The sequence below is a fragment of the Gobius niger genome (genome assembly GCF_951799975.1).
Source record: "Gobius niger genome assembly, chromosome: 10".
Classification (NCBI taxonomy): Eukaryota; Metazoa; Chordata; class Actinopteri; order Gobiiformes; family Gobiidae; genus Gobius; species Gobius niger.
In genome coordinates this window covers 24,119,058-24,145,456 of record NC_136861.1, presented here as the reverse complement: position 1 = coordinate 24,145,456, position 26,399 = coordinate 24,119,058, and the positions used below count along the sequence as shown (strand labels likewise).

Sequence of the window (26,399 nt, the reverse complement as noted above, 5' to 3'; positions counted from 1 at the left end):
TTTCCCCTCCTGGAACCGCTACCATAACGTGGTGGAGGGGTTTGAGCGCCCAAATGATCCTGGGAGCTCTGTTGTCGGGGGCTTCGTGCCCCTGGTAGGGTCTCCCATGGCAAACAGGTCCTAAGTGGCGGGTCAGACAAAGAGCGGTTCAGAAGCCCCTCATGAGAGACCAACAGGCCTGGTTAGAACCATGAGGCCGTCCTTCCGTGGACCCACCACCTGCAGGAGGAGCCATAAGGGGCTGGTGCAATGTGATTTCCCATGACCCGGCAACGGACAAGTGGAAGAAGATGGATGGATGTATAATATTTATTGTTTTAATATTGAATTTACTGCACACAGGGCATTATCTGTTGAAAAGTAAGACTCAACAAAGTAATAGCCAAGAAAATGCTATTTTATTAATATTTGAAAGAAGCTCCATAGTTCATGAAAACATTTGTTTCGGTGCATGTCGTAACAATCACATTCTATGAGGAGAAAGATATACAGAGAAAAATAAAACATTACAAGCCACTGACTTTTCATTAAATCTCAGTACAGACATTTTACTTATTTCAAAAACAAAAAGGCAAAAAGCAGCCCTAGTCCCATACAGCCCACCCTCTAATACCCCACAAAAACAACTGAGAAAGTTACCCTTGAGGGCGACAGGCTAGAATCCCACAGTGCTAGAGTGAGATGCTCATTGGTTTAGGAATACACAGCATGGTGATGTAGCGCTAGGTCAATCTGGATCAGAGAGAGGAGTCCCCCCTCCCCCATCCCTCAGCCTTTCATAGAAAACCCTTACCCCTGCAAAAGGTGACCACCTGAAGGCAGCCCCAAAGTAATTCCCCTGACCTGTCCCCTACACTTGTGCATAGTTCATGATCCTTTACAACCAGCTCAGTGTGAACAATGTCCCACTAAATGTCCGCTTCATTCATTCTGAAGTTGTTATAATACACGCTGTGGAAGAGAAAGAGGAAAGAGAGAGTAATGCACAATACTCCTGATTCAGTCAGGACGGGACCTCAGTAAAACACAAGAAAGGTTCAAACAGCATTTTCCATGTTATTCACGTCTTTTTTTCACAATCAAAATTATTTACTTTTAAACCTAAAGCAGTTTTTAATATATATAGATTTATATATAAAGCACATTTTTATTCAGAGTCCAGTATTTGGTTATTACTTAACTGCTACGGATTTAGAAACAAAAAAAAAGTTTGCTCTTCTTCAGAAATCCATAACTTTCAGTGCTTAAATTTAAAATCATCCTTTTTAAAACTAATCATAAAAATGTACATTAAAATGGCGTGGAGTTGGTACTCTGGAACCCTGGCCTTCCTGAGACAAGATCCACTTTTTGTGTGTGCAAGGTAGTGAGCTTTTTTTTTTTTCTTTTCTTTTTTGTCTTCTTTTTTTTTGTTTGTTTTCTTAATAGTATAATGGAAAATATATTTATAATCAACATAAAACATACAGGCTTTCAGAAATCAATCAACACAGAACAAAGTTGTAACAGAACAAGACAACACTGTTCAATCCCAGAGTTTTGAAGAGTAACACGACGAGCTTCATTTTGTTACACTTTTTTTTCTTCTTTTTTTTTTTATGGAAGCATTTGTCCTTTTTACTTTTACAACAATCCCACTGTTCGACTTTGTTTTGTGTTTCATTTCCAGGAAAAAAAAAAAAAAACAATAAAAAAAAATAATAATAATGTAAACGGTCAGTGGCCTTTCAGCAAAAACAAAGGACATGAGTCAAAAGTGACAGAACAAAAGCTATAACAAACCTAACGGTAGGCACCTATGAAACAGCCCAGGCTCAGTCTCGTGTCGGGCCTCTCTCTCCGCTGCTCAGATTTGGGAGAGATGAAGTCCTTCTATCTTTACTATGGCCACAGGTCTGCAAAACACTTTTTTTTTCTTCTTTTTTTTTGCTGCATTTTTACATAGTACGTGTTTTTTTTTTTTTTTTTTTTTCTCGTTTTGTTTTTACTCTGAAAATGGTGCAGTACTCAAATATGATCCACACTTTCTTGGATTATTCCACAATGAAAGCCACTGAGGCAGATAAATGTACATTTGTAAAACACACTTATTTTAGTCCTTGAGTAAACAAATACACACGAACTGTCCCCCCACCTCCCCCCCCAAAGTACTAGTATCATGTTGTTCGTTTAGCCAAATAAGGGGCAAGGCTGACACTCAGTGCAACGCTAGAGGCTAGTAACATGTAACATTAGAATATACATTTGACAAGCAAGAAGTAAAACAAAACACAAAAAATATACTGTATTGAAACTAAACGCGCGGCGGAAACACCCTCCGCAGTTACGCACACACAGATCATTGACATTCATTCGACATACAGTACAGTCTTGTGCAAACACTCATGAAAAATTGACTTTTTCGATCTTTGTTGTTTTTTTTTAGTAACACTCGCATTTCAAATTGGATTCACGCTTAACTGATGCTAACAAAAATCTCAGAAGTTTATGAGACAAAAACTACTACAAAAGTGTTCACATTACATTATTGGCGCTTCTTTTGATTCAAGTATTTCTCTCATTATTTTGTATTACTCTGATATGTTCATGAAGTACTTTCTGGGGAATATAATATTGGGAGAAACAGTTTGAGAACTGCGGGGGGCTGGCATAGGCTAAGTGGAAACAGAGCCATACGCAGACATCCATCACATGCTGTGGCGGTACACTGCGTATGAACTTATATGTGCATATTCAGCCTAGGCCTTTATTTTTAAAGACATTTGCATTTCTATTCTTTCTGGCCTGACCCTTTTCCGATCAGTGATTGATAAGTTTTGCTTGAGTTCCAGACCTTTGAGTCCCAGAGATGTATAAAATAAGAGCAATTAATTTCCAATACTCAAGTCCAGAGTCCTCACACTCTCCATTAACACAATAATGGTTAATTCAATTCAAGTCCAGTGTGGAGTAAATGCAAATGTCATGGACAGACGCACACAACAGGCAATAGTGATTGTTTAGTTGAGTCTGACGACTCTGGAAGAGGGACAGTCCCCAAAGGTTTAAGACTTGGTATCAAACTTGGTGAGTCCTTGATTCTGCTGATACATTGCTTAGGTCTGACCCCAAAGCCAGATGTGTTGAAATGATTCAGTGATGACCTTCCAATCACAGGCCTCAATTCCCTCCAAAGAGCATGCTTTAAGCCCCGAGGTGGAGAGCTTAGAGGAAACACTTCAGCTTTAAGTGCACAGAAAAATTATTTAATTTTTTTCAGTTTTTGCACATTTTGATGATAAAGAAAAATCATGTTTTTGGTTTTTAGAAAGATGTACCCGATGTGATCACTAAACAGTGCACAGACACATAGAGGGACCAGCTGTCCCCAACTTCTGCAGTTTGTATCTCCACTTAAGTGTCTATCCCCTGACGGTGTGTAACCAGCACCATTGTTGTCCTGCATTACTACGGGAGCTGTGCATGCTCCTGCAGAAGCCTAACACCTCCTCTTTACCAGAACGCTGCCAGGTGAAGTACAGAGAAAAAACCAGTTGGCACAAGATACCGAAGCAACAGCTTGCCAACGAGCAGCGCCACCAGCAGGTCATTAGTGTTGTCTAGTTGCTGTGTCCCCCATATTTGATTCAGGGGCCTTTATGGAAGCTGCCTGGTAGTAAAGGATAAAGTGGACCGTGGTGGATGGGGAACATGGCTGTGAAATTTGGATGGCTATGATTTAACCCCTGGTTTTTGCATAGAACTGGAAGGCTGCCATTAAAGAGAAATGGAGCTCTCCCAGAGTTAAAACAAAGCCTCAGTGAAACATCCACTAAGTGTGGCAGTGGACCATCCATGGTTTAGATGGCATGTGCACACTGTCGCAGAGGCAATTTGTCCTGCACTGCACAATAGTTAAGATACATTTTCTTATTTCTTTTCATAAACAGTGTCTGAATAAGTTGAACATCTTGGTGTGCAGATGAGCTGTACCTCTAAACCACACACTGCTTATGCAGGAAACGCTGACAGGGGCCAAAGAAGCTAAATAATCATATCGAAACAGCATTCATCTGTAAAACTATACCAGACAACGACAATGTTATCAGCCAACTGTATAACAAAACTGTACACAGATAAATGAAATAAGTAATTTAACACATCAAGTGCCTCAGTCTTAGGCTAAAGTGATCAATGCAGAAATGAGAGAGTGGAAGCAGAGAGAGGCGCAGTAGTAGAAAGCTGCTCTTGGCCTAGAGGTCCAGGGAGAAGCCAGTCATTTGACAGAGGCCTGCAGGGAGGGATGAGGGCCGCAGCGGAGCTGTGCACTCTGCAGCAGACAGGCACTCAGTGACCACAAGATTTGCCTCTTTTCAGAACGAAAACAAAAAGGACAAGAAAGAACACCTCCCTGCAGGATCAAGAAGAAAGTTTCCAGACACAAAGGCTAAAGAGTTTGATTAGAGAAAAATGTAACAGTGATATTACTTTGACAAAGAGGATGGCACTCCTTGTCAGATGAGATAGTTCATCCTTTGCATTTCCCTTCACTTTGCTACCATGTTTAACATCCTTCAAGAAGGACTGAAAATCCTTACATCCATGTTGAGTAAAAAAGTATACGGAGAAGCCACTGTGTAGATTGCATTTTAGTCTTTTGTTGCTTCTCCTTTCTTCAATATGTTGGCATTAGGGCGTAATTAGCAGTGATGCTCTTGCTAAGTGCTATGATTGACCACATATTCACAAACCAGTATCTTTGATTACACAGTCAGTCACTGATGCAAATTTGGACAAAAGAAAAAGGTAATCTGGTCTTTAGGTAAATTTGGTTTGACGCCATTTCACACAAACACACACAAAGACACATACCCACAAACACATGTACCCATTCTTCTCCCCAAATCTAGTCACTGGCATGTGAGGCTGGAGAGGAGGCTGGTCCAACAAGTGCTTTGTTTTACCTGTGTTTTAGGCAGAATATGTTTTAAGACCAGCTACTCTCTGAAGCCCACTCACTCATAAGGGCAGAGGGAAGGTGGTAGTGGCAGTTTTAAGGTGGGGTCAGAAACAGTTTGCAGTTTATCATTCCTAGTCTCTCCTCTTTTCGGAGGAGGTCATGAAGCGTTGCATGGACGGTAGTCTGTGGCTTATATTGCACATCACTTGAAATGGTGTTTTTTTGTTGGTGGAGTGAAAAACTACGCACCGTCTTGAGGTTATCCACAATATCAGTGAGAGGGTCATAGACTGAGACCAAACTGCAGGAGTCCTGCAGTGGATTGAGGTGCATCAAGTGTCTTTACAGTTCACTTGTAATAGCAGTGGTTCATTCTGTTGTCCATAATATCCACATCAGGATATTGTATGATGCCACCAAGTAAGATTGAAACACACACACACATTTCTTTCATTGTTTAAGCTTTGTTTGCAATGTTTCCAAAGGAAAGAAATTCTACAAAAAAATAAATGGCTTGAACAAGGCGAACAAAGTTGCATCATTCCCTTTGAGCATCATGTGAGAAATGTGGTGTTTTGGAGTTGGCGTCAGCAGCATTTACTCTCCACTCAGGTTTCACTGGCTCAGAAATAAAAGGGTGTGCACCAGTCTGTGTTTCCTCACCAAGTACAGAGTGAACGAGAACAGGGCAGGAAAAGGTTAAGGCTAATATTAGTGCTGAGAAATTCACATGCTGAGTCCAAACTGCTCTGATTGAAGGGAATGATGCCTTATATGGATCTCTGAGGTGCGGTGACTGCCTCAAAAGGCAGTGAATATGCAAGTTTAGATATTTCTAACGTTGCACTTGCAAAATTCACTTTCTTTGTTTCTCCAAAAATAAAATCCTCAACACTGAATAAAATCTCTCAATGAGAAATGAGGATAAAAAAAACAAACAAACTGCGATATATCAATCCAAACAAACCAGAGGTGCAGAAGCAGAGAAGGTGAGCAGCATGAGCGCAGTGCCTCTCCTCGTCCCTCTGTAACCGTAGACCACTGATTATCTTCACACTGATTTTAAGCTTCCGTTTTGTGTGTGACGGCTATATCGATTCTCCACTGAGCAGGTCCCCAGGAAGCAGTGTATTGATTTGTGTGGGGCTCCCCATCACACGACCCTCCTCTCCACTAGGGGGACCCCACAGGCTGGAATACTGCTGCACACCGCCCCAGAGCAGCTCTCCTCCTGTCTTTGCTCCTCCATTTCCTGCGCCGCTGCTGTTGTTGTTGTTCCAGTGGGGAGAGTGACCAATGGGATGAGTAACTCCGGAGCCAGTCCCGCCCATCCGCGTTTGGTTTGTGCCAGGAGTGGCCTGCCAGCTGCTCGTTCCACCAAGTGACTGGCCCTGTGCAAAGAATCGGTTCACCTCTTCCTCCCCAGCAAACTCCGCCAAGATGGTGGTATTACCAAGCACACACCTGCCAAAAAGATGTGTAAAACAACTCATTTGTATTTTATTTCATTTGATTCAGATGTATAATACTTTTTGTATTCATAACATACATGTGAAGTGACTTCTGGGCTTTGGCAGCTTCCTCCTTGGAGTTGTAGCGAACTACAGCGTTGCCCTGTGTCAGGTTGAGGTGGAATGTGATAAGAGGGCCATGCTGCATGCACAGTGTCCGCAGAGTCGAGCCATCAATCTGTGACACACACAACAATGTATCAGACTAAAGTGTAAGGCATTTTGAAACATCTAAAAACAGGTTAATATACAGTAATGTACAGTATCATCTTACCTGTGGAGTCAGATTCCTAAGAACCAACCAGCTACTGGTCCTGGAGGAGCTGTCTGTGCTCCATGTGGTGCCTGCTGTCATTAAAGACAAAACATTTATTTTAAGTTTTTTTGTTTCTGCTCAAAAAGGTGCGTTCACATTAGGGCTGCATTAGGCGGCTATTTTTGCGATTAATCAAGCAATTGTTTTAAAAAGTTACTACAGCTGAACTTGGTTTGCTCAGAGTTGTACATGAACACAGGTTTCTGTGAACAGGGCATTCTTCCAGATTTTAGCCACTGAGCTTTAACGGCTGGAGGCTACACTGACACTGATTGGGACTTTATGGGGCACAGGAGCTGGGATTTAGGAAGTGACAGAGAGTCCTTCTATGTTTATTTCCAAACTAGTTTAAACTATAGGTCCTGGCAATAACAATAGTGGAGCTAATCCTGTTTTCTGATTGGATAATTGTCCTGAGAAACGGATAATATTTATGAAAATCACAAAGTACAAAACACTCTACATACGCTAACTTTAAAAACAAAAATACAAAATTGTCATGTCAAGTTAGCTTTTTTAAATTTAGTCTCCATTCACAAGAACACAATCGGTGACTAAAATAGTCGTCAACAATTTCAATAATCGATTAATCAGTGATTGATTAATCAATTAGTTGTGTCAGCCCTAGTTCCAGAGGTGGGTAGAGTAGCCTTAATATTTACTTAAGTTTGAAATATTTTTACTCAAGTACAAGTAAAAAAGTACTTGGAGAAAATGTTACTTGAGTACTGAGTAACTGTTTGAGCGAAAAAGTCTCATTTATTTTCAATGATTTGTCAAAGCAAAGCATTTGCCACTTTACTCACAGTAAGAGTACAGATACAGTAAGTAAAAAGTCTTGAAGTATGAAAACACTACTCTAAGAAGTACAATTTCTTCAAAAAGTTACTCAAATACATGTACTTGAGTAAATGTAACAGTACTACCCGCCTTTGCCTCGTTCACACTAAAAGTCACTTCGGTCTGCTTCAGGAGGAGCTGTTGCATAATTCAGAGAAAACTCGTTTATTTGATTTATCCCATGTAGTATTTGCTGAGCACAGAGTTGGGAATGAAAACAGGTTTCTGGGTTGATTGTCATTGCTTCGGTGGCTGTAGAGTTAACTTTCCTCAATAATTTTACACACAAACACACAGTGTTGTACCTGTGGAAGCAGAGCTGCTCCAGCCCTGAGGCAGCCCCATGGTGGTGCCGGTCCATGTGGAGGAGGATTTGTTGTTGGTGAGACCGGGCGGAGGGCGACTGGGGGCTGTACTGCTGCTCCTTGGTCCAGCTGGGACCTTCCATAGTTCATGGGACAGAGACACCTGGCTGTGAGCTATGGGGCCTGGTGACCAGGTTGATTTCATCTCTGACAGTTTACCTACACACACAAAGGAAATACTACTACTCAATACTATTCATGATTACAGATTTATACAATACACTAATAGTACAAGAATATATAAGTACAAAAGGAAACAATGCTTATTAGTTGAAAGATTCTTCAAGTGGTTGGCCGATTTATTCAGGTCAGACAGTGAAATGAAAGCACATGAGAGAAAACACAACTGCTAAAATGTTGAGTTTCTTCAATAGGAAAGGATAATACTCTACTTTTGAAAACACTGTGTGGGCGGCACACAGTGTTATACGTAAACTGTGTACCTGCATCGTCCGTGTCCGGGGACGACAGACTGAACGAGCTAGTGCAAGCATTGACTGGCCAATCAGTGGAGGAAGGTAGAGTCTGAGATGAGGTGGGAGAGGAGCCTAAGGTGATACCAGCAACATAAAAATAGACAGACAAAAATAAGGAATAATTGCAGAGAGAAATGAAGAAGTAAATAAAATACACACAAACAAATTCAAAGATAATTAGAAAAAGATAAATAGTAGCAGAAACAAAAATGATATGAAAATTACACATTTAAAGCTGTTCAAAGAAGGAAAAATGAACATGAAGCAAGCAGAAGAGTAGAAGCAGCAGCATGTCTGTGCAAATGAAAAAGTCCCAGGCTCTAATGCCTCCAGAGCCGACATACTGGGATTCGGAGCAACCCCCCCTTGCTTCCTAATACTCACCTCCGCTCCGGTCCCGCAGCAGGTAGCGGTTAACATCCTGGATGTTGGTGTTGATGGTGGGCCCACTGGGTACGCTTCCTGGAGTCATATTTGGGTCCGTCTCAGGATCAATGTTTTGGAGGCCTTTCCAGGGGACACCAGGGCAGAACTCTGGACATATCAATGATACTTTAATACTCTGTCTTCATGCAGTTCAGTGAAAGTTACAGGGAAATGACGGCTTACCTGGTGGCCAGTTAATATTGGTCCCGTTGGCCATCTTGTCACTGCTGCCCTTAGACTGTCCCCAGTTGTCTGGAGGGACCATTGGGCTTGTGGGAGATTCTGAGTTGGACATAAGATTGTAAGGGCTGAAAGAATCTTCCATCTGCGGGGATTTACCAAGGCCCCCAAGATTGGCACCTATAATGATACACAAAACAATACATTTCAAGTTATAGAGCAAGAAGTTAAGATGACGTGTTGGTGAAAGGAGGCATTAAAGTGATTGCCGAAAGTTTTCAAAAGGAGAAGAAGTAAATAATAATAAATAACGTGATTGACAAGCTGTTTCACAGGAAAGCTCGTCTCATTGGCCAAATTCATAGCAACGGGGATTGTGATTAGTGTTGAGATCAGCAAAAAAAGACTTTAGAAAAAAAAAAATATATATAAAGAAAATATATATATAAAGAAATAGATTCATATTAATTACTACAAATTGCAGGCCCAGTCGTCAATTATACACAGCCTATTAAATTACTACTACACTTATATATCACTCGCTCACCATGCTTTCCCAGGCTGGTCTCTAAAGGTGAGGATGTCTCCGAGATACTGTCAATAGAGTTGGCGTGTGTCCACTGTGAAAGGCGTGATTGAGGTTGGGGAGATTCCTTCATAGACAAACCTCCCACCTCTAAACAGTTTACATTCATGTTTGAATTCAATCCAGCTGCAGAAAAAGAAACAACAAATGAAAATGACTTTTCTAAGTGACTGATAAAAATGAGCACGTCAGGTTTAACTTACAAAGGGAGTAGGGGCTGTAGGTATTCGCAGATAACTGTGGATCTTTGGTCTGTAGGTCTGAAAGCCCCGGAGCCTGGGGGTGACCCGGGAAAGAGTCCAGACTGGATTTGTTCCCACCAGGATGCATGACTGAGTGGGCCGGAGGAGGCTGCTGCTGCTGCTTCATTAACAGGGCCTGTGCCAGCTGCCGCTGGTGCTGCTGAATCTGCTGCTGCATGTTGTTGATTGTACGGGCAACCTGAAAATCATTCAGTATAAACTTACAAAGACACCACAGCCAGTCTTATTGCACAAATAAATCATTTTACAAGTAGCAGAACGTCAATTGTCATTTTAATGCCTTTGCTATATTTCTGATGCCACAAATGCAAACACTGAGCATTTCTAATTTCTTAAGAATTGCAAACATTCCAGGAACGAGGGAAAATGTTGACTTTTAAAAGCAAATTGAACACAACAGGCAGGTTTTGAGGGAAATAATGTGCACAATATCAACAAACTGCAGTTGAATATTTTTAGACCATATTTTTTTTATTTTCAAAGAAATTCAGCAGTAAAAACAGCTATGTCAAGCTAGAAATTTAGATTTAATGCCTGTTTTAACCCAATTGATTTGTCTTATTTTTTTTTATTTGAATGACATTTGAGGCACAATATTTAAATATGGCACAATTCATTTCAAGACTTTTAATGCTTAATAATACTGTAGTGGAAACTTACTTGCTGCTCTTGTTGTCGAATTGGGCCAGAAACATTGCGTTGAGCTTGCAACATCTGTTGCTGAATTTGTAAACGCTGGTATGCCTGTGTCAGGTAGAAAATGTAAAGCTTGTAATGCCCTGTTTTCGTTAAAATGCTTGAGGTAGAAAGAGTCTAAACTGACCAGTTGCAGCTGGTAAAGTTGATTCAGAAGAGTCATATGTTGAGGGTTTATTGGTGAAGTTAAAAGTGCAGGATTCAGACCAATGTTTTTTGCTGCAAACTGTAAGAGCTGTGCTTGAACCTGTAGAAAGCACTGCTGTTAGTTTAATCTTTCAATAACCATTAGTACATTTATCCTCGTACTAGAGTAGGACTAAATACCTGAGGGGACAGAAAGGGAGGCACTTGAGCACGTAGATTAGGCTGAGAGGAGCTCAGAGGTGGCACAGGAGGCTGAAGAGGGGGCTGCATGGCACGGGCTTGTGCACTACCACCACCAAACATCCCACTCTGCATCTGCCAGACACAACAGGATTAATGACTTCTCCTTTAACTCAGAAAGCCAAAAGGACATTTGCAAATGCTCGGACACCTTATCCATGAAAGGTAGGCGGGGGTCTGCCATCGGGTCTTTGGACAGAAGCTGAGGCCGAGGGCAGTTCATGGGCTTATTGAGGAGCCCGTTGTTGTAATCATGGCCGGTCATGCCCATTCCTCGTTTATCCAGCTCTATCTTCTTCTCCAGCAGAGCACTCATGGCCTGGTCCAGGTTCAGGTTGTTGCTCTTGAGTGCCTCCTCAGCTGGATCTCTCTTTACATGAAACCATAATTTATTAATATCAGAGTCATATTATACTTTAGTATGACATTTAAAAATGTTATATATCTATTTTACAGTACGGTAATTACTCACCGGAAACCCCATGTCTGTCAGCTGTTTGATAAGACGATTCATTATCCAGGTGTCCTCTTGCTTCCCTGGTGCTTTAACCTTAAACAAAACATTTCTTCTATGAATACGCTTTTAACTGCATGGATTCACACTAAAGCGGATATGTTCTACTGACTTTTGGAGGAGCCTTTTTGGGTACATTGCCCCAAGAGTTACAGGAAGAATTGCTCTCCTGAGAGGCAGCACTGTTCCACATATCGCCATCTTCTGTGTCCCACTGTCCTCCGGACAGGCCCAGCTCTTCTCCTCCACCTCCCCAACTGTCTTGCATAGGTTTAGGAGCTGAATAATAGAAGCACAAACACAACATTGAAAAAACGACCACAGGACCAATATACAGGATACAATATTCCCCCTGTCCACAAGAGGTCAGTCTCAACATGCTGCAAAGCTCTCGAGTGGAAAGTAATCTAAAATAAAGGAAAATAAAAGTTACCAGTTTTGCAAGATGCCGATGTCATATTTGGATTGCCCCTGCCATATTCTGGGCTATTGTCTCCCCAACCACCACAGACTGGTTTGCCCCAGGACGAGGTGCCATTGTCCACACTGACTGGAGAAGGTGCATGTTCCCCCCAAGAACTCTCGGATTTTGCGTGGGAACTAGGTCTCTCCAACTCTCCCCAACCTGAACGACAAATACATATATAGAATATAGAAAACATACTGAATTGTAATTTTTCAGTATTGCTATTGCAATTAGATTTGCGATATTAGCTCGATTAGTAAGATAGAGTTGCCTGGGAGAGAAAGTGAAAGGCTCGCGACCCACTAAAAACAGTTTCGCAACCCACTTTTGGGTCCCGACCCATCAGTTGAGAACCACTGGTCTAAACTACACAATTAGCAGGTTTTTCCACTAATAACACCCCACTGAAGTAGGATTAGCTCTGGTTGGAAAGGATTTTTACTGCCTAAATATTGAAAGTTTTCTCATTTGCTGATTGCAACCAGTCAAACTGAGATTTCGATTTGATTTGGTGAGGGTTTGTTCATTTCTAAGGAGGAGACACCCTCTGATGTTTTGGCACTCATGTGTTTGGCTAGTGTTACTGCTGCAGCGCCAGACTCTGAATAGGCTGCACTCTGGGAAGGTCGAATCCTCGGGATGTGCCAAAATATTTGTCATTGTCAACATATTCAAAGTAACCAGCCATTCTCCCAGAGGCACATAGTACAATGTTCTGAGTAAAACAATTGGAGGACATTATTGTCTGCAGTCCGATGTGTGAACGGTAGCGCAGTGGTTAGTGCTCGTGCTTCACAGCTAGAAGGTCCAAAATTCTGTGTGGAATTTGCCTGTTCTCCCCGTGTCTGCGAAGGCTTCTTCCGGGTACTCCGGTTTCCCTTACCAATAAGTTGTGACAGCCCTTCGGTCAGTCTACCCCAGGAGAAACTGAAACTACACACCTTACCACCACCGTGTGAGGAGAGAATGATGAACAAATCTCCGACACTATGTGAAGCGCTTTGGGTGACTTGTATCATGTGAAAAACCGGGGCATCTCTCTTTATTGGCTTGCTTTACCTTCTGACAGATGGTGCCGTACAGTATATTCTCACATTAACTCCAGCAGCCAGTGGCCAATCTATTACTTTCCCCTTAAGGTTTTACCTCTGGTACCAGGACAACAGCACACATGCTTTGGGTGTGAAGATACAAAGAGGCGCTCTGTGGGGCTAGCACTGTTGAGCTAATTTTGATACACATAGATGTAAATCCCAAGAGAAAACTAGGTCAACATTTTTCTTTAAGTGGATCTTGAGGCTTAACAGGTCACCGGGCTCAGAACCTAATCAGCTTTCATGTTTGACACTTTTAGTTTGTGCAGACAATAGGATGTTGTATTAACATACAGCATAACTAATAAAGAAGAGATACATTTACCTTGAGCTAAGGGAGGGCCTCTGCTGTGAGGTAGTCCTGGTTGTGGAGCAGCAGGCTCCATGGTGTTCTGGGGGTTCTGGCAGTGGCTCTGTAGAGGTGGCGGAGGGCCGTGATAGGGGACACTGTGAGGCTGGGAGTGGTTGGTGTTGGGCCCTGGTGTATTACTTCCCATAGTTTTAGTTTTAGCCTGTGACATTCCAGGATTGTTCCTGTCCCAGAGGTTGACACTTTTGTTGTGGGAACCAGGATCACCCCAGGCAGAGGTCCCATCATCAATCTCCATTTTGCGTCTGATTGAAGGAGGAGAGGGCTCCTCCCAGCCTGTGGGCTGAGTGTGCTCCTGCTTACCACCCGTCCAGCCTCCAGCAGGCTTCAAAGGGCCAGGGCCAGGGCCAGGTCCAGATCCACCCCAGGACCCCACAGCCCCTCCTCCGCTAGGGCCATCATGGGATTTGCCTCCCCATCCTTGAGCTGGTCCATTTGGGCGCTGACAAGCTGCTTCACCCCAGTTTCCATTTCCTCCGGCTGCAGAATTCCCAGAGCCGGATGCTGATGATCCCCAGCCTCGAGGATTTTCTTTCCAGCCTCCTGGCTCTCCATCCCAGGCCGCATTTGTCGGACTTTTTTTGCTCTCGCTGGATTCTCCCCAATCTCCAGTGTTATTGCTCCTCCCACTGTTGGCCCAGCCATGGGATGGCTTGGGTTGATCGCTCCAACCTTGTGGTGTGGGTTTGGCATGAGACTCCCAACTTGTAGATTTCTCCTCCACCCAAGATGGAGCTCCATTTTTGGGCATATTAGTGTTCTGGCCTCCTGTTGTAGGGCTGCCCCAGCCACTTGCTCCAACAGGTGTTTTGTTGCTGTTGGCTCCATCTCCCCAGCCTGGACTGCTTTGGTTTGTAGTTGGGGCACTTCCACTCCAACCTGGAGCAGCATGAGGAGCAGGTGCCTCACTTCTACTGCCAGAGTCAGGCCTCTGAGCCGGGGCCATGTTTGTGGGGTGCCCCTGAGGTTCATTTGAGGCAGCTGGACCAGTTCCCCATGAATCCGGGCCCATGTTTTTACGTTTGGCGTCCTCCATGTCCCAGGAGGTGTGTTGGCGGACCGGGGTCTGTCCCCAGCCGGTGTTACACAAGACACGGGGGTCCAGGTCCTGGGAGGGGACAAGTGGAGGTGGATCATCTCTGGACGAGGGGTCTCTTCGCCGGGGGTGTCCCTCCATGCTGTCACTGCTGCCCTCACTGGCAGCAGCTGTGCTCAGCGGTCGACCCCAGGGACTTGACTGTTGATCCTGGGGGGGAGATGTGGGAGCATCCCATCCTCCTTGGGGTTCATCACTGTTTGGCTTTCCCCAGTCCCCCCTGGACTGCTCCCCCCAGCCCCCCGAGGCTCCTGCTGCACTTCCTCCATGGCCCCAGCCAGAGTCCCAGCCATCTTTAGATGAAGGTGCATTTGAGTCCCCACTTTTAATCCACTTTGAGCTGGCATCTTCTCCATTCACCTGTGTGCTGTCTTGGTGACCTCCTGCATTACCCCAACCAGACACACTGTGAATGGGACTCGGGGGCTCCAGTTTAGAGAGATTTGGTCCATCAGTTTTAAGGTTCTGAGGTTCTGAACTGAAAGACACATTCGTGGAGGGAGTGGTTTTTGGCTCTGAGCTCCCGCCCCAGGCGCTGCTGCCCCCCGCAGAGTGACTGACTGTGTTGGCTCCAGTGCAGGTGCTGGTCTGAGTGGATGGGCCCGCTGGGTTACAGAGGCTGGGTGGAGGTTGGGGGGGAGACGCAGAGCGGGCTCCCCCTGAGCTGCCTGTCCCACTGCCAGCTGCATCATGACCCAACACAGGCCAGGCTGATGGGTTGGCATTAGGGTTTAAGTTCAAGTTAAAGTTTGTGGTGGTGGAAGAGGAGGCACCCCAGCCCCTGCTGCTAGTGACTGGACTGTCACTCTTTCCCTCAGCCACCACTGAAGACTGAGGGGGGCAGTGAGAAGGGCCAGACCCCCAACTGCGATTGGCTGCCCCCTGGGTGGAGAGCATGCTGGTTCCAGGGCTCGGTCCACTGTTGGTCTTGCTGCTCAGGTGGTTGGTAGAGAAATGGCCAGCTTGGCTGTTTGCCCCTGTGGCCATGCTTGCTTTACTACAAATACTACTGGTGTCACTGGTCCAGTGACCACTATCAGTGTCCAAAGCACATCCTTCTTGCAAGGCGGTGCTCTGACGATAGGTTTTTGAGGGCCACGCCTCAGAGTCCTCCTGGTCAATGATCAGTTGATCCCAGCAAGTGAAATAGTTCGACGTTGCATCACTTGTGGCACTCCTGTTGTTTGGCAGAGGGCCCCAGAGGGCATGATCACACTGTGCTCCGGGCCCAGTCAGTAAGGGCAGTTCTGCAAAAAAGAAGAAACAACGACCTGTCAACACCTCCATATGAGCCAAGGAAGACCCACTGCATTTAGTAGTAACATTTGAATATACACTTTATCCAAGCTAAGTGCATGTTGTGTATTGGTCATTCTCAACTTTAAACTATGAAAGGAAACATTTTTAGGAACATTTAAGACTAAATGTTCTGTACTAAGCGCTCTCTGCGGGCAATGATGGGAAGGGAGGGAACATAAATAGGCTACTTAACACTGCCAACATTAGCTGTCTGTTTCCTAATGAAAGCAATTTGAGCACTGACCGGGTAAGTTCTTCATCAGAAAGTGCACTTTTTGATGATGAAGAAACAATATGACAACAGGGCGTAAAGCTTAAAAAAGGCCAGTTTATTGTGAGTGTGCATTACTGAACAATGTGCTTTAAAATCTCAGACAGTTGCTATTCAGACCACCGTAGCAACAAAAAGCATGCGAGAGGAGGCAGTAAGAGAGAGCAGGGAAAAGGACAAACACTGCACTGTAGCTCTGAAGCGTCACTCAGCTTACAAGTGCTGGACCGCCATTTTCTCAATCCTGTACCGAAGCCAAAAGGATCTGAGCAGAGAGTTTAAGCTGAAAGTCTCCCTTGTTGTTTTGCATCGACGTGTCAATCCGCAACATAGAAAATGTTGGAGCACAGTCCGAGCCAGCAGTATAGTCCTGATGAAATCTACTGCAGTAGGTGGTATGAAATATGAGCGCAAAGTCAAACGTAAGGAGTCACAGCTGTAAGATACCTGAAGAAAGATGCCTCCCAACCATCCTGTGCAGAGTTAGGTTTTGTACGGGCCGATCATTCCTCTCAGTAAATGTCTGCTCGACACACTAAGCTTCTGAAACGCAGCCAAAAAGTTGCACTGCTCTTGCACAGCCTGTCTCTCCTCCTTCCTCAGCCCTCACGGTTGGTCCCTCCCACCAACACAGCGGCTGCCTCCCCCCCAGCTTTATTTATATCTCGCACTGACGGAGGACGTTCACTCTCACTGGAAAAAAAGCACTGAAACACACAGTCTGGGGGAGGGGGTGTCACACGGAAACAGGGCCATATCGGCTTTGGAAGGGTGTTGTTTAACAGCAAGATGCCAAAACTCAAAGACACAATAAAACTATAAAGGGTTAGAGTACTCCTGCTCACTTCAATGCTTTAAAACAGTGTTTCTCAACTGGTAAGTCGGGACCCTAAAGTGGGTCATGGAACCATTTTCAGTGGAATAGCAAGCTTTTCTCAGGGGACAAATATTCTTCTACTGTAAAGGAATGAACACACTACCTGAGTCTGTTAACCGAGTTGTTTAGATAATGATTTCAGCTTTAAGTGCTTTATTTAATACTCACTTAACAATAATATGCAGTAAAATTCAGTCATTTATTTCCTACAGTATATTAACAATTCCATTCCGTTTTGGGTCATAGCTGGACATCCTAGCGTGATGGTGGGTCCCAATGCCATATCACTTAGATCAGGGAAGTACTGTGGCCAACAACAACAGCTTAGACTTATTGCACGCGATCAGCCTGTGTCACACGTTTCTCAAAGTGCTTCATTATAGTCATAATTAATTCACTCCACACTTGACCATTTGCCACATGGCTATAATGTGTAGTTTATATCCTGATCTCTCATTATGTCAGTGCCCTCTGCTGGACACGTGTGGAATTATTTCCTTTTTTAAATTTAAGCTGCCCCCTAGTGGCTGAAGTGAGCATTCTGCCAATTTCTTTTCAAAATCATAACTCAGCACAGGAATGGGTTAAAGAATTACTTTTTTTAATTTTTTTTTACAAACGACAAAATTAATGAAATTCCAATGCTCCACATTGAATCTTCCCTCGGGCCGTATGTGGCACGTGGGCCTTGTGTTGGACACATTGGACACATGACACATTAGATCATTGGAAAGTTCTTAAAGAGGGGGTATTATGCTTTTTTCAGCCACATAGCACCAGTCTATGGCACACTACAATGATGACGAAACCTTCTGTTGGTCTGTAAATGCAGTAAATTAGAATAACTGCCTTGTATAAAATTGCTCTTTCAAAATGGCGGTAGCGAAAGACTTGAAATAGGCCCCTGTCTCTTTAAGAACCTCTGACCCTTTCCGACACGCCCCCTACACACGCTGTCTGTGGCATCACAACACTGCGCTCGTTGTCTCAACTGTATTGAAACTACGATCGGTGCATTTTAATTTTTATTGTTGGAAAGGAGCTACTGTTTATCACTTTGTGAACAATGGCCACACAGGATATTATTTGGAGACAAACCTTCCACACCGGACGCTTGGAAGGGGCTCTTGCCTGAAAAATAACTGCTGTTTGGAGGCTATCTCTTTGCATCTGCCATGCCCTATGGATCTCTAACTATACCCCCATGGACGACACCAGGATCTGCAGGAGCCCATACGATTCAAAGACGGACATTATCTGTGCAGGTGGACAGTGGTTTTTCGAGGTTACCCGTTAGCTTGTTATAATCGACTACAGCTCATTGTTGATGAAAAGTCTGCAATAAACCACAAATGTGTAAAGCCAGGCTCATTGTGTGATCATCGTAAAGGCTGCTTCAAGTAGTTGCCTGCTTTATTGACGTTATTTGTGCATAATATGCTGCCTGTTTTCAATGAATGTTGTGAAGGTGAAGGTTGTTAGCTTGTCGTGGCTAATAGTGCCTTAGCTCCGGGAGAAAACCACTCGGCTACGACTCACTGTAGATGAAATGTGAGCAATAAACTACACAATCAACAAGCCAGGCTCCGTGTGTGATCATCATAAAGGCTGCTTCAAGCAGTTGCCTGTTTTAGTGACGTTTTCAATGCATAATATGCTGCTTGTATTCAGTGAATTTTCCCGTTAGCTTGTCGCGGCTAGCTTGTTAGCTCCGGGAGAAAGCCACTCGTCTATGACCCATTGTAGATGAAATGTGAGCAATAAACTTCCAAATCAACAAGCCTGGCTCCGTGTGTGATCATTGTTAAACGGTTCTTTATGTGTGTGGTGGTTTTATTGACTTTATGTGTGCATATTTCTCGTTTTCACGTGATGACTCGAGGTTTAGCTTAGCATTAGCTTTCTCCGGAGGCTCTGTGCATTATCAAGGCCCAGCGCAGAACCAGACACTGAAATAAGCGTTCTTGTCACCGGTTTTAATCCTGGGTGTTTCGGTAACAGAAACACTGATGTGTGTCTTTGTAAAAGTCTGCTCTGGCTCCAGTTCACAACACATGAAGCTAATCCTCCATGATGACTGTTTACGTCCTAGGGCTAGACACTGCGGGGATGGGGTTCTGCTGAGGGGCAGTGGTTGGTTACTCGGCTGGTGACGAAAGGTTGGAGGCGTATCCTGGAGGTCGGAGGCGTTTCCTGAAGGAATCAGGCGTTTTATCCCTAAAATGGCTGCCATCGGAGTTTTTACAGATTACTCGAAAATACGTGAATGTGCCAAGGCAACACTTCAGGCATGTTTTTAATGAGGGAATGACTTAATAACATGATGTAAAGCTTGAAAAAGTCGATTTTGCATAATACCCCCCCTTTAACCAACACTGGCTACTATAGAGTTGCATAGCACTTTCGACAAGTATTCATTTTGTGTACAGGATTTGCATATTTTATAGTCAACATTAAATTCATGGAGCGCATCCTGCACAGAATGTATAACAGCCCAAATAGGGAGTAGAAAAACAAGTAATATGGCTTTTACTATTAAGAACAACAAAGGAAGACTTTTTAAAATAAATCTCAACTTTGATAAATGTATAAATACCTTTCAATCCAGTACCAAATAACTCAAAAAGTTTACATTTAGTTTCTCCAAACATTCTGTCACGGCCACAGGTTTGGCTGACAGTGAATAACTGCGGTCCATTCACAACTCAAACTTCTTACTTTACTGTAGTGTGTTTGTGTCATCATATAGTTGCCTTCGCCAAATATCTACGTATTAGGGGTGTAACGGTACGCTAAAATTGTATTCGGTTCGGTTCACGGTTTTGGAGGGCTCGGTTCGGTTAATTTTCGGTACAAATAAATAAGAACTAACAAATTTTTTCTTTTGAAAAGCTGCCAATACACAATAGAATTCTTGCATAAAATAAATAAAAGCGACCCCCTGTGTGAGGACCACTAACCACTAAACCACTGTGAGACTGGGATTTAGGACTACTACTAGTCTATTTCCCTTTTTAAAATAGTAAATGGCAAATGGTCCCATTCTCTCACCTCTGATCCCTGACCCACAGATTGGGAACCGCTGATTTAAAACTAACTGAAACCTGCTCCTGACTGTTGTCTCTGTCTTACCTGTAGTAATAGGCTGGGTAGGAACCTTTGTATGCCCTGTATGTTCCTGGGGGGAGGAGAATAAAATGTTCCGCTTTTGGACTTGGACCTGCCTATGTCTCGTCTCTATCTCAAAGGTTTTCTATGTACCTATAAAACATTAGAACATGGTGTCAGAAGTGGTGCCCGACCGTTTCGCAAAGAGGAGACAACTGAACGAGAGTAAGTCGCCAACAAGAAAAGACTAAAGATAAAAATAACTTCAGTCCGCGGCAGCTAGCACGGCTAGGCGGGAGCTAACGCTAAAGGAGCTAACCCGTAAACCAGCCGGCTCGTAAAAATGGCGCAATATCAAGTGAAGCCACCAGAAAAGTTTACATTCAAGGCAGAAGACTGGACCAAATGGATAAAACGCTTTGAGAGGTTTCGGATCGCGTCAGGTCTGGAAACTCAAGCTGACGAAAATCAAGTAAATGCACTAATCTACAGCATGGGAGAAGAAGCTGAGGACATTTTAGTCTCTCTACATCTCACCCCAGAACAAACGAGTGAGTACGATACAGTCAAACAGAGGCTAGATGCTCATTTCGTAGCTCGGAGAAATATAATATTTGAAAGAGCTAAGTTCAATCAGCGGCAGCAAGAGATGGGCGAGTCGGCTGACGGCTTTATCACCGCGCTGCACTGTTTAGCCGAACACTGTGGATACGGACAGCTACACGACGAGATGGTCAGAGACAGGCTTGTAGTTGGACTCCGAGACAAGCGCTTATCAGAACAGTTGCAAATGGATCCAGAGCTGACACTTGAAAGAGCGGTTACAAAAGCAAAGCAAAGTGAAATGGTCAAGAAACAACAAGAAATGCTGAAAACTAACTTCAAAGGAGAGGTCGTCAACACTCAACTTGACAGTGTGCGCGCTAAACCACAAGGGGGCGCCAGACCCAAACAAAACAAAATGCAGCCCAGACAAGGATTTTTCAAAACCAAACCATGCACAAGATGTGGAGACACAAAAGGTCACGCATATCAGCTATGTCCGGCTAAAGACGTCACATGCAACAATTGCAAAAAGAAAGGACATTTTGCTAGAGTGTGCAGGTCCAAGAAAATGCATGAGGTCAATGTAGAAATAATGACAGATGATTCTTCGTCAGAGGACATTTCATTTTTGGGCTCACTGTCTAGTGATTCGTCAGATCCGTGGATGACTGAAATACAAATGAACAAGTTCAATGCTGTGTTTAAAATTGACACAGGCGCCGATGTGACAGCAGTCCCAACTGACATGTATGTAAAAGGACAGTTCAATGAATTAAAACAAACCAGAAAAGTGCTGATGGGGCCAGGCCGGTCGCCGTTAAAAATCAAAGGCAAGTTTACTGCGACTCTCGAAAGAAAAGACAAAAGCATAATGGAAGACATTTATGTTGTTGAAGGACTAAGTACAGCTTTACTGAGCAGGCAAGCAGCCACTGCACTACAGCTTGTAGCTAGGCTTGATACAGCTACTTTGGACACTAAAGAAACAGTCAAGCAGGAATTTCCGGAGCTGTTCACAGGACTCGGAACTATGAAAGGAGAATACAATATTGTACTTAAACCGGGAGCTCAACCATTCTCCATTTCAACTCCAAGGCGCATTTCTCTCCCTCTACTGCCAAAGGTTAAAGAGGAACTGTGCCGCATGGAGCAACAAGGAGTCATCTCCAAGGTGGAGCAGCCTACAGAATGGTGCTCGCCTATGGTCGTGGTTCCCAAACCGGCACGAGAACGAGTGAGAATATGCTCTGACTTGACTCAACTCAACAAATCTGTGTTAAGAGAGAGGCACCAGCTACCTTCAGTAGAAAACACACTGGGACAGCTCTCAGGCGCCAAGGTATTTTCAAAGCTAGATGCCAATGCAGGTTTCTGGCAGATTCCTCTTTCAAAAGATTCATCGCTGCTCACCACCTTTATAACTCCCTTCGGTCGCTTTTGCTACAATCGACTGTGCTTTGGACTCTCTTCAGCGCCAGAACACTTCCAGAAACGCATGCAGCAAATCCTGGAAAGCTTGGAGGGAGTCGTGTGTCAAATGGATGACGTCCTCATCTGGGGAGTGGATCAAAAAGAGCACGACGAAAGGCTAAGGAAAGTTCTCACACGTCTGCGGGACGCAGGTGTGACACTGAATGACAAGTGTGAATTTTCAAAGACTAAAATCAAGTTCCTAGGTCAGATCATTCAGGCATCTGGAGTCAGCCCCGACCCAGATAAATTGAATGCAGTAACGGCCATGAAGGAGCCAACCAACATTTCCGAGGTGAGACGGTTCCTGGGAATGGCAAACCACCTGGGAAAGTTTTTGCCACACTTGGCAGAGAAGACACGTCCACTTAGAGATCTGTTGAGAAAAACAAACTTGTGGTCTTGGGGACCGCAACAGATACAGGCTTTTGAAAGCATAAAAAAGGACTTGACAACACCCCCTGGACTAGCACTGTATGATCCCTCTGCAGACACGCTAGTCTCAGCGGATTCATCTTCTTATGGACTTGGTGCTGTTCTGTTACAGAAAACTAGCAGTTCAGATTGGAAACCAGTGGCATATGCATCACGAGCGTTGAGTACCACAGAGCAGCGCTATGCACAAATCGAGAAAGAAGCGCTAGCCACTACATGGGCTTGTGAAAGATTTGCAGAGTTTTTGATCGGAAATAACTTTCACATCCAAACCGACCACAAACCTCTAGTTCCACTGCTAGGCGCAAGAAATCTGGATGAACTGCCTCCACGTATACAACGTCTGAAAATGCGTCTGATGAGATTTTCATTCACCATATCGCACGTGGCTGGCAAAGAGATCGCAACAGCTGATGTTCTGTCGAGAGCACCAGTGGCATGTTCAGAGGAGCGACTACGCGAGGAGGAGATCAACCTCTATGCCGACACCGTCGTAGCCAGCCTCCCTGCAACTGAGAAAAGACTCAAGGAGATACAGACTCACCAGGACAAAGATGACATTCTGCAACAGCTCAAAAGGTTTTGCGTAAGTGGTTGGCCGGACAAGTTTTCAATTGAAAAGACTTTTCTGCCATACTTACCTTTTGCAGGTGAACTGACTGTTCAGAATGGTTTGTTGTTGCTAGGCTGTAGGCTTGTCATACCGAAAACACTCAGGGGTGACATACTAAACAAACTACACGAGGGCCACTTAGGAATAACAAAGTGCAGAGAACGTGCTAAACAATCCGTATGGTGGCCAGGTCTTAGCAAGGATCTAACACAGCTCATTGAGAACTGTGACACATGTGCCCGTGAGCGAGTTAACAACAAAGAGACTATGTTAGGAACTGAATTTCCTTCCAGACCATGGTGTACAGTAGGCGTAGATCTGTTTCAGTTTGGTAAAAACCAGTATCTCGCTATTGTAGATTATTTCTCAAGGTTTTTTGAGGTAGCCAAACTTTCTTGTACAACTTCGGAAGCTGTTATTACCCACTGTAAGTCTATCTTTGCTAGACATGGTATACCTGAGGTTGTGCGCTCAGACAATGGTCCACAATTTGCATCTGAAGCGTTCCGAAAGTTTGCACAAATGTGGGGTTTTTCACATGTCACATCCAGTCCGCACTTCCCACAGAGTAATGGGGAGGTGGAGCGGGCGATACGGACTATCAAAAGTCTACTAAAGAAATCCAGTGATCCCTACTTAGCTTTAATGGCTTACCGTGCCTCACCCTTAGCCAATGGTTATAGTCCGACTGAACTGCTCATGGGGCGTAAGATACGTACTACTGTTCCTGTCATTCCTTCTCAGCTCAATCCAAAAGGAGCTGATTTGGGAAAAGTGAAGAAGAAAGAACAGAGTTACAGACAAAAACAAAAACTGAACTTTGACAAAAGACACAGAGCTCACAACATGCCCAGCTTAAATCCTGGAGACCACGTGTGGGTAAAGGACATGCAACAGAGAGGAACTGTAGTGTCTTCTACAGACACACCAAGATCCTACATCATTGAAACGTCAGGCGGCAACCTCCGGAGAAACAGGTATCATCTCTCACGCACACCTGTAGCTCCTGAGCCACACATCACCGTCCCAGATACGGCGGAAAGCAACCCTTCAGAGACTGTGCATAGACCGGTCTCACCTGAGGTACTCCGTGAATATAACCAGCAAACACCCGAGTCGGAGAGACGCTATCCTTCTCGCATCAGAAAGACACCGGAGTATCTTAAAGACTATGCAACATGAGTTGAAATTTTTTGGGCAGAATAATCCCCATATTCAACTCTAGGGTTTGGGCAGTCTACCCCATTCCCTCGTTCAGCCTAATGCGTTCATAAAAAGATGTCAATTGTTTAAGTGAACATCTGTTAAAAAAAAAAAAAAAAAAAAAAAAAAAAAAAAAAGATACATAGTTTAAGACACAAAAGAAAATGTCTGAATGTTTCTGAAATGAAAACTAATATTGCTACACCAAGATTAGCTCCTGTAAAGAAAGGGGGATGTAGTAATAGGCTGGGTAGGAACCTTTGTATGCCCTGTATGTTCCTGGGGGGAGGAGAATAAAATGTTCCGCTTTTGGACTTGGACCTGCCTATGTCTCGTCTCTATCTCAAAGGTTTTCTATGTACCTATAAAACATTAGAACATTACCGCTGAGAATTAGTCTGTGAGTCGCCCAATCCGTTTTAGATTGTGCACATTCAGAGAACTAGAGTTACTGTAAGTAACTGCGCTCATGAGAACCATGTGGATTCAACTCAACAAAAAGGGCACGGAGAACGGCTTTACTCTCGTCTACTCGCCAAACTACTGTCAGGATACTCTAGACTCACCAGACACAATAAGATGAGAGTTTAAATGAGAGTGAGGCCCAGAGTCCGCGCAGAGAAAACATGAGAGCTGCGCCCGGGACACAGGTGACATGATGCAGCCGCGGAGGAGCCGCACATGAGGCGAAGCGAGCACCGGGAGACAGACGCCGAGCGGGACACGAGCGGAGAAGCACTCGCGCTTTGGATGAGACAGGGGGAAGGCGGTCGGTCTCTCCTGCTCATTCACTTCACCAGACTACTCCGTTATGGTGTTATATGTAGCGAAGTAGGCGGAGAGTGAGTGCGCGCTGGAAGAGCCTGTCTCCGTAACAATGCGTTGATTAATCAGTGAAACAACACTACGCACCTTGCGTAGTTTGCGTATAGGAAGAAACGGCTCTGAGCGCTGGTATAACTTTTTGGCTGAAGTGCGGACGTGATGGGATATTGTAGCGAGGCTCAAGACTTTTAATCAAATACTTAATGCCAGCGCCTTCAACGACTGCAGTTTCTCCGTTTCTCTCAGCTACTCATGCAGCTTCAATAGCGTCCGTGCGGAAACTCGCGTAGGAACTTTGTTCCGCGGCACTTAATATGACGCTAATAATAAATTTACATTATTTAATGAAAATAATACACCGAAACGGTACGCAAGTGGACCGAACCGAAGAGGCCGAACCGAAACGGTTCAATACATCCCCGTGAACCGTTACACCCCTACTACGTATCATATTGTACCTTAAAATTTGTCAGCAATCAAGTAATTTCTAATACCAGTTTGTTTGTTGTAAAAGCATTAAAGACAGTCTGAAAGAGGGAGTCGTCCTCTGGATCAAGGCATGTATTGTTAACAAATGTTCCCAGCGCCCTCACGACAACACAATAAGTCAATGTTTGTTGGAGAACAGAGTCCCTTTATGGATGAGGCCGAGCTGCTGCGCCTCTCTGTGGCGACTGAGGTCATACGCTACTCCACATTGCGGCTTATTAGGTTTATAAGTGCATTTACTGTCATCTGTAGCAATATTTTTGAGATGTCATTATTTAGAGTGGGCAAAAACTGACCAAATACAGTGTATGACAGAGACGGGACAGGGTGTGCTGTGTGAACATGTGGACTTCAGCTGGACTGCTTAATGAAGTCCCTTCGGGGCAGAGGGACTGGATGGTACCGGGCTGACAATGCTCTCTGCCAGCGAGATGAACGACCACTTCAGCTGCACCAGCTTTTTATACAGTGGGTTCAGGAAATATTCGTACCACTCTATATTTCACAACATTTTTTATGTTATGTTTTACCCTGAAAAAATATGCACTCAGGCTTAAAGAGGCTGTACCTTTCAGCATCCTGCAATATATTTAGAATTAATAGAATTAACCACAGACCTAAACTTTTAGATGGTCCGAATACGTATGTCACTTTAAGTGTTAAGTTATACCCTTGTCTATGTTCATGTATTATTGTACGGTAATCAGCAAATACTGTTTTACCTATGGAAAATAAATG

At 44.1% G+C, this 26,399-nt stretch overlaps 1 protein-coding gene across 4 annotated transcripts in view; it reads right to left on the bottom strand.

The window, feature by feature from the left end:
* Positions 1–379: 379 nt before the first annotated feature.
* Positions 380–26,399, bottom strand: part of LOC306968691 (trinucleotide repeat-containing gene 6C protein-like) — a 41,349-nt gene continuing 15,329 nt past the window's right edge. The window contains exons 1-18 of one of the 4 annotated variants that reach the window (XM_079564164.1): positions 16,543–16,767; positions 13,385–15,772; positions 11,933–12,124; positions 11,612–11,778; positions 11,458–11,535; positions 11,137–11,355; positions 10,926–11,060; positions 10,726–10,845; positions 10,563–10,646; positions 9,843–10,080; positions 9,601–9,765; positions 9,057–9,233; positions 8,832–8,981; positions 8,415–8,519; positions 7,912–8,130; positions 6,725–6,798; positions 6,489–6,628; positions 380–6,403 (exon numbers count right to left, since the gene is read on the bottom strand). In XM_079564164.1, the coding sequence (XP_079420290.1) occupies positions 6,028–6,403; positions 6,489–6,628; positions 6,725–6,798; positions 7,912–8,130; positions 8,415–8,519; positions 8,832–8,981; positions 9,057–9,233; positions 9,601–9,765; positions 9,843–10,080; positions 10,563–10,646; positions 10,726–10,845; positions 10,926–11,060; positions 11,137–11,355; positions 11,458–11,535; positions 11,612–11,778; positions 11,933–12,124; positions 13,385–15,772; positions 16,543–16,567 (5,052 nt within the window). In that variant the 5' untranslated portion in view covers positions 16,568–16,767 and the 3' untranslated portion in view covers positions 380–6,027. Of the gene's footprint in view, positions 6,404–6,488; positions 6,629–6,724; positions 6,799–7,911; positions 8,131–8,414; positions 8,520–8,831; positions 8,982–9,056; positions 9,234–9,600; positions 9,766–9,842; positions 10,081–10,562; positions 10,647–10,725; positions 10,846–10,925; positions 11,061–11,136; positions 11,356–11,457; positions 11,536–11,611; positions 11,779–11,932; positions 12,125–13,384; positions 15,773–16,542; positions 16,768–26,399 lie in introns of those variants that run through there. The other 3 variants (XM_079564162.1, XM_079564161.1, XM_079564163.1) reach the window with 3 other exon arrangements.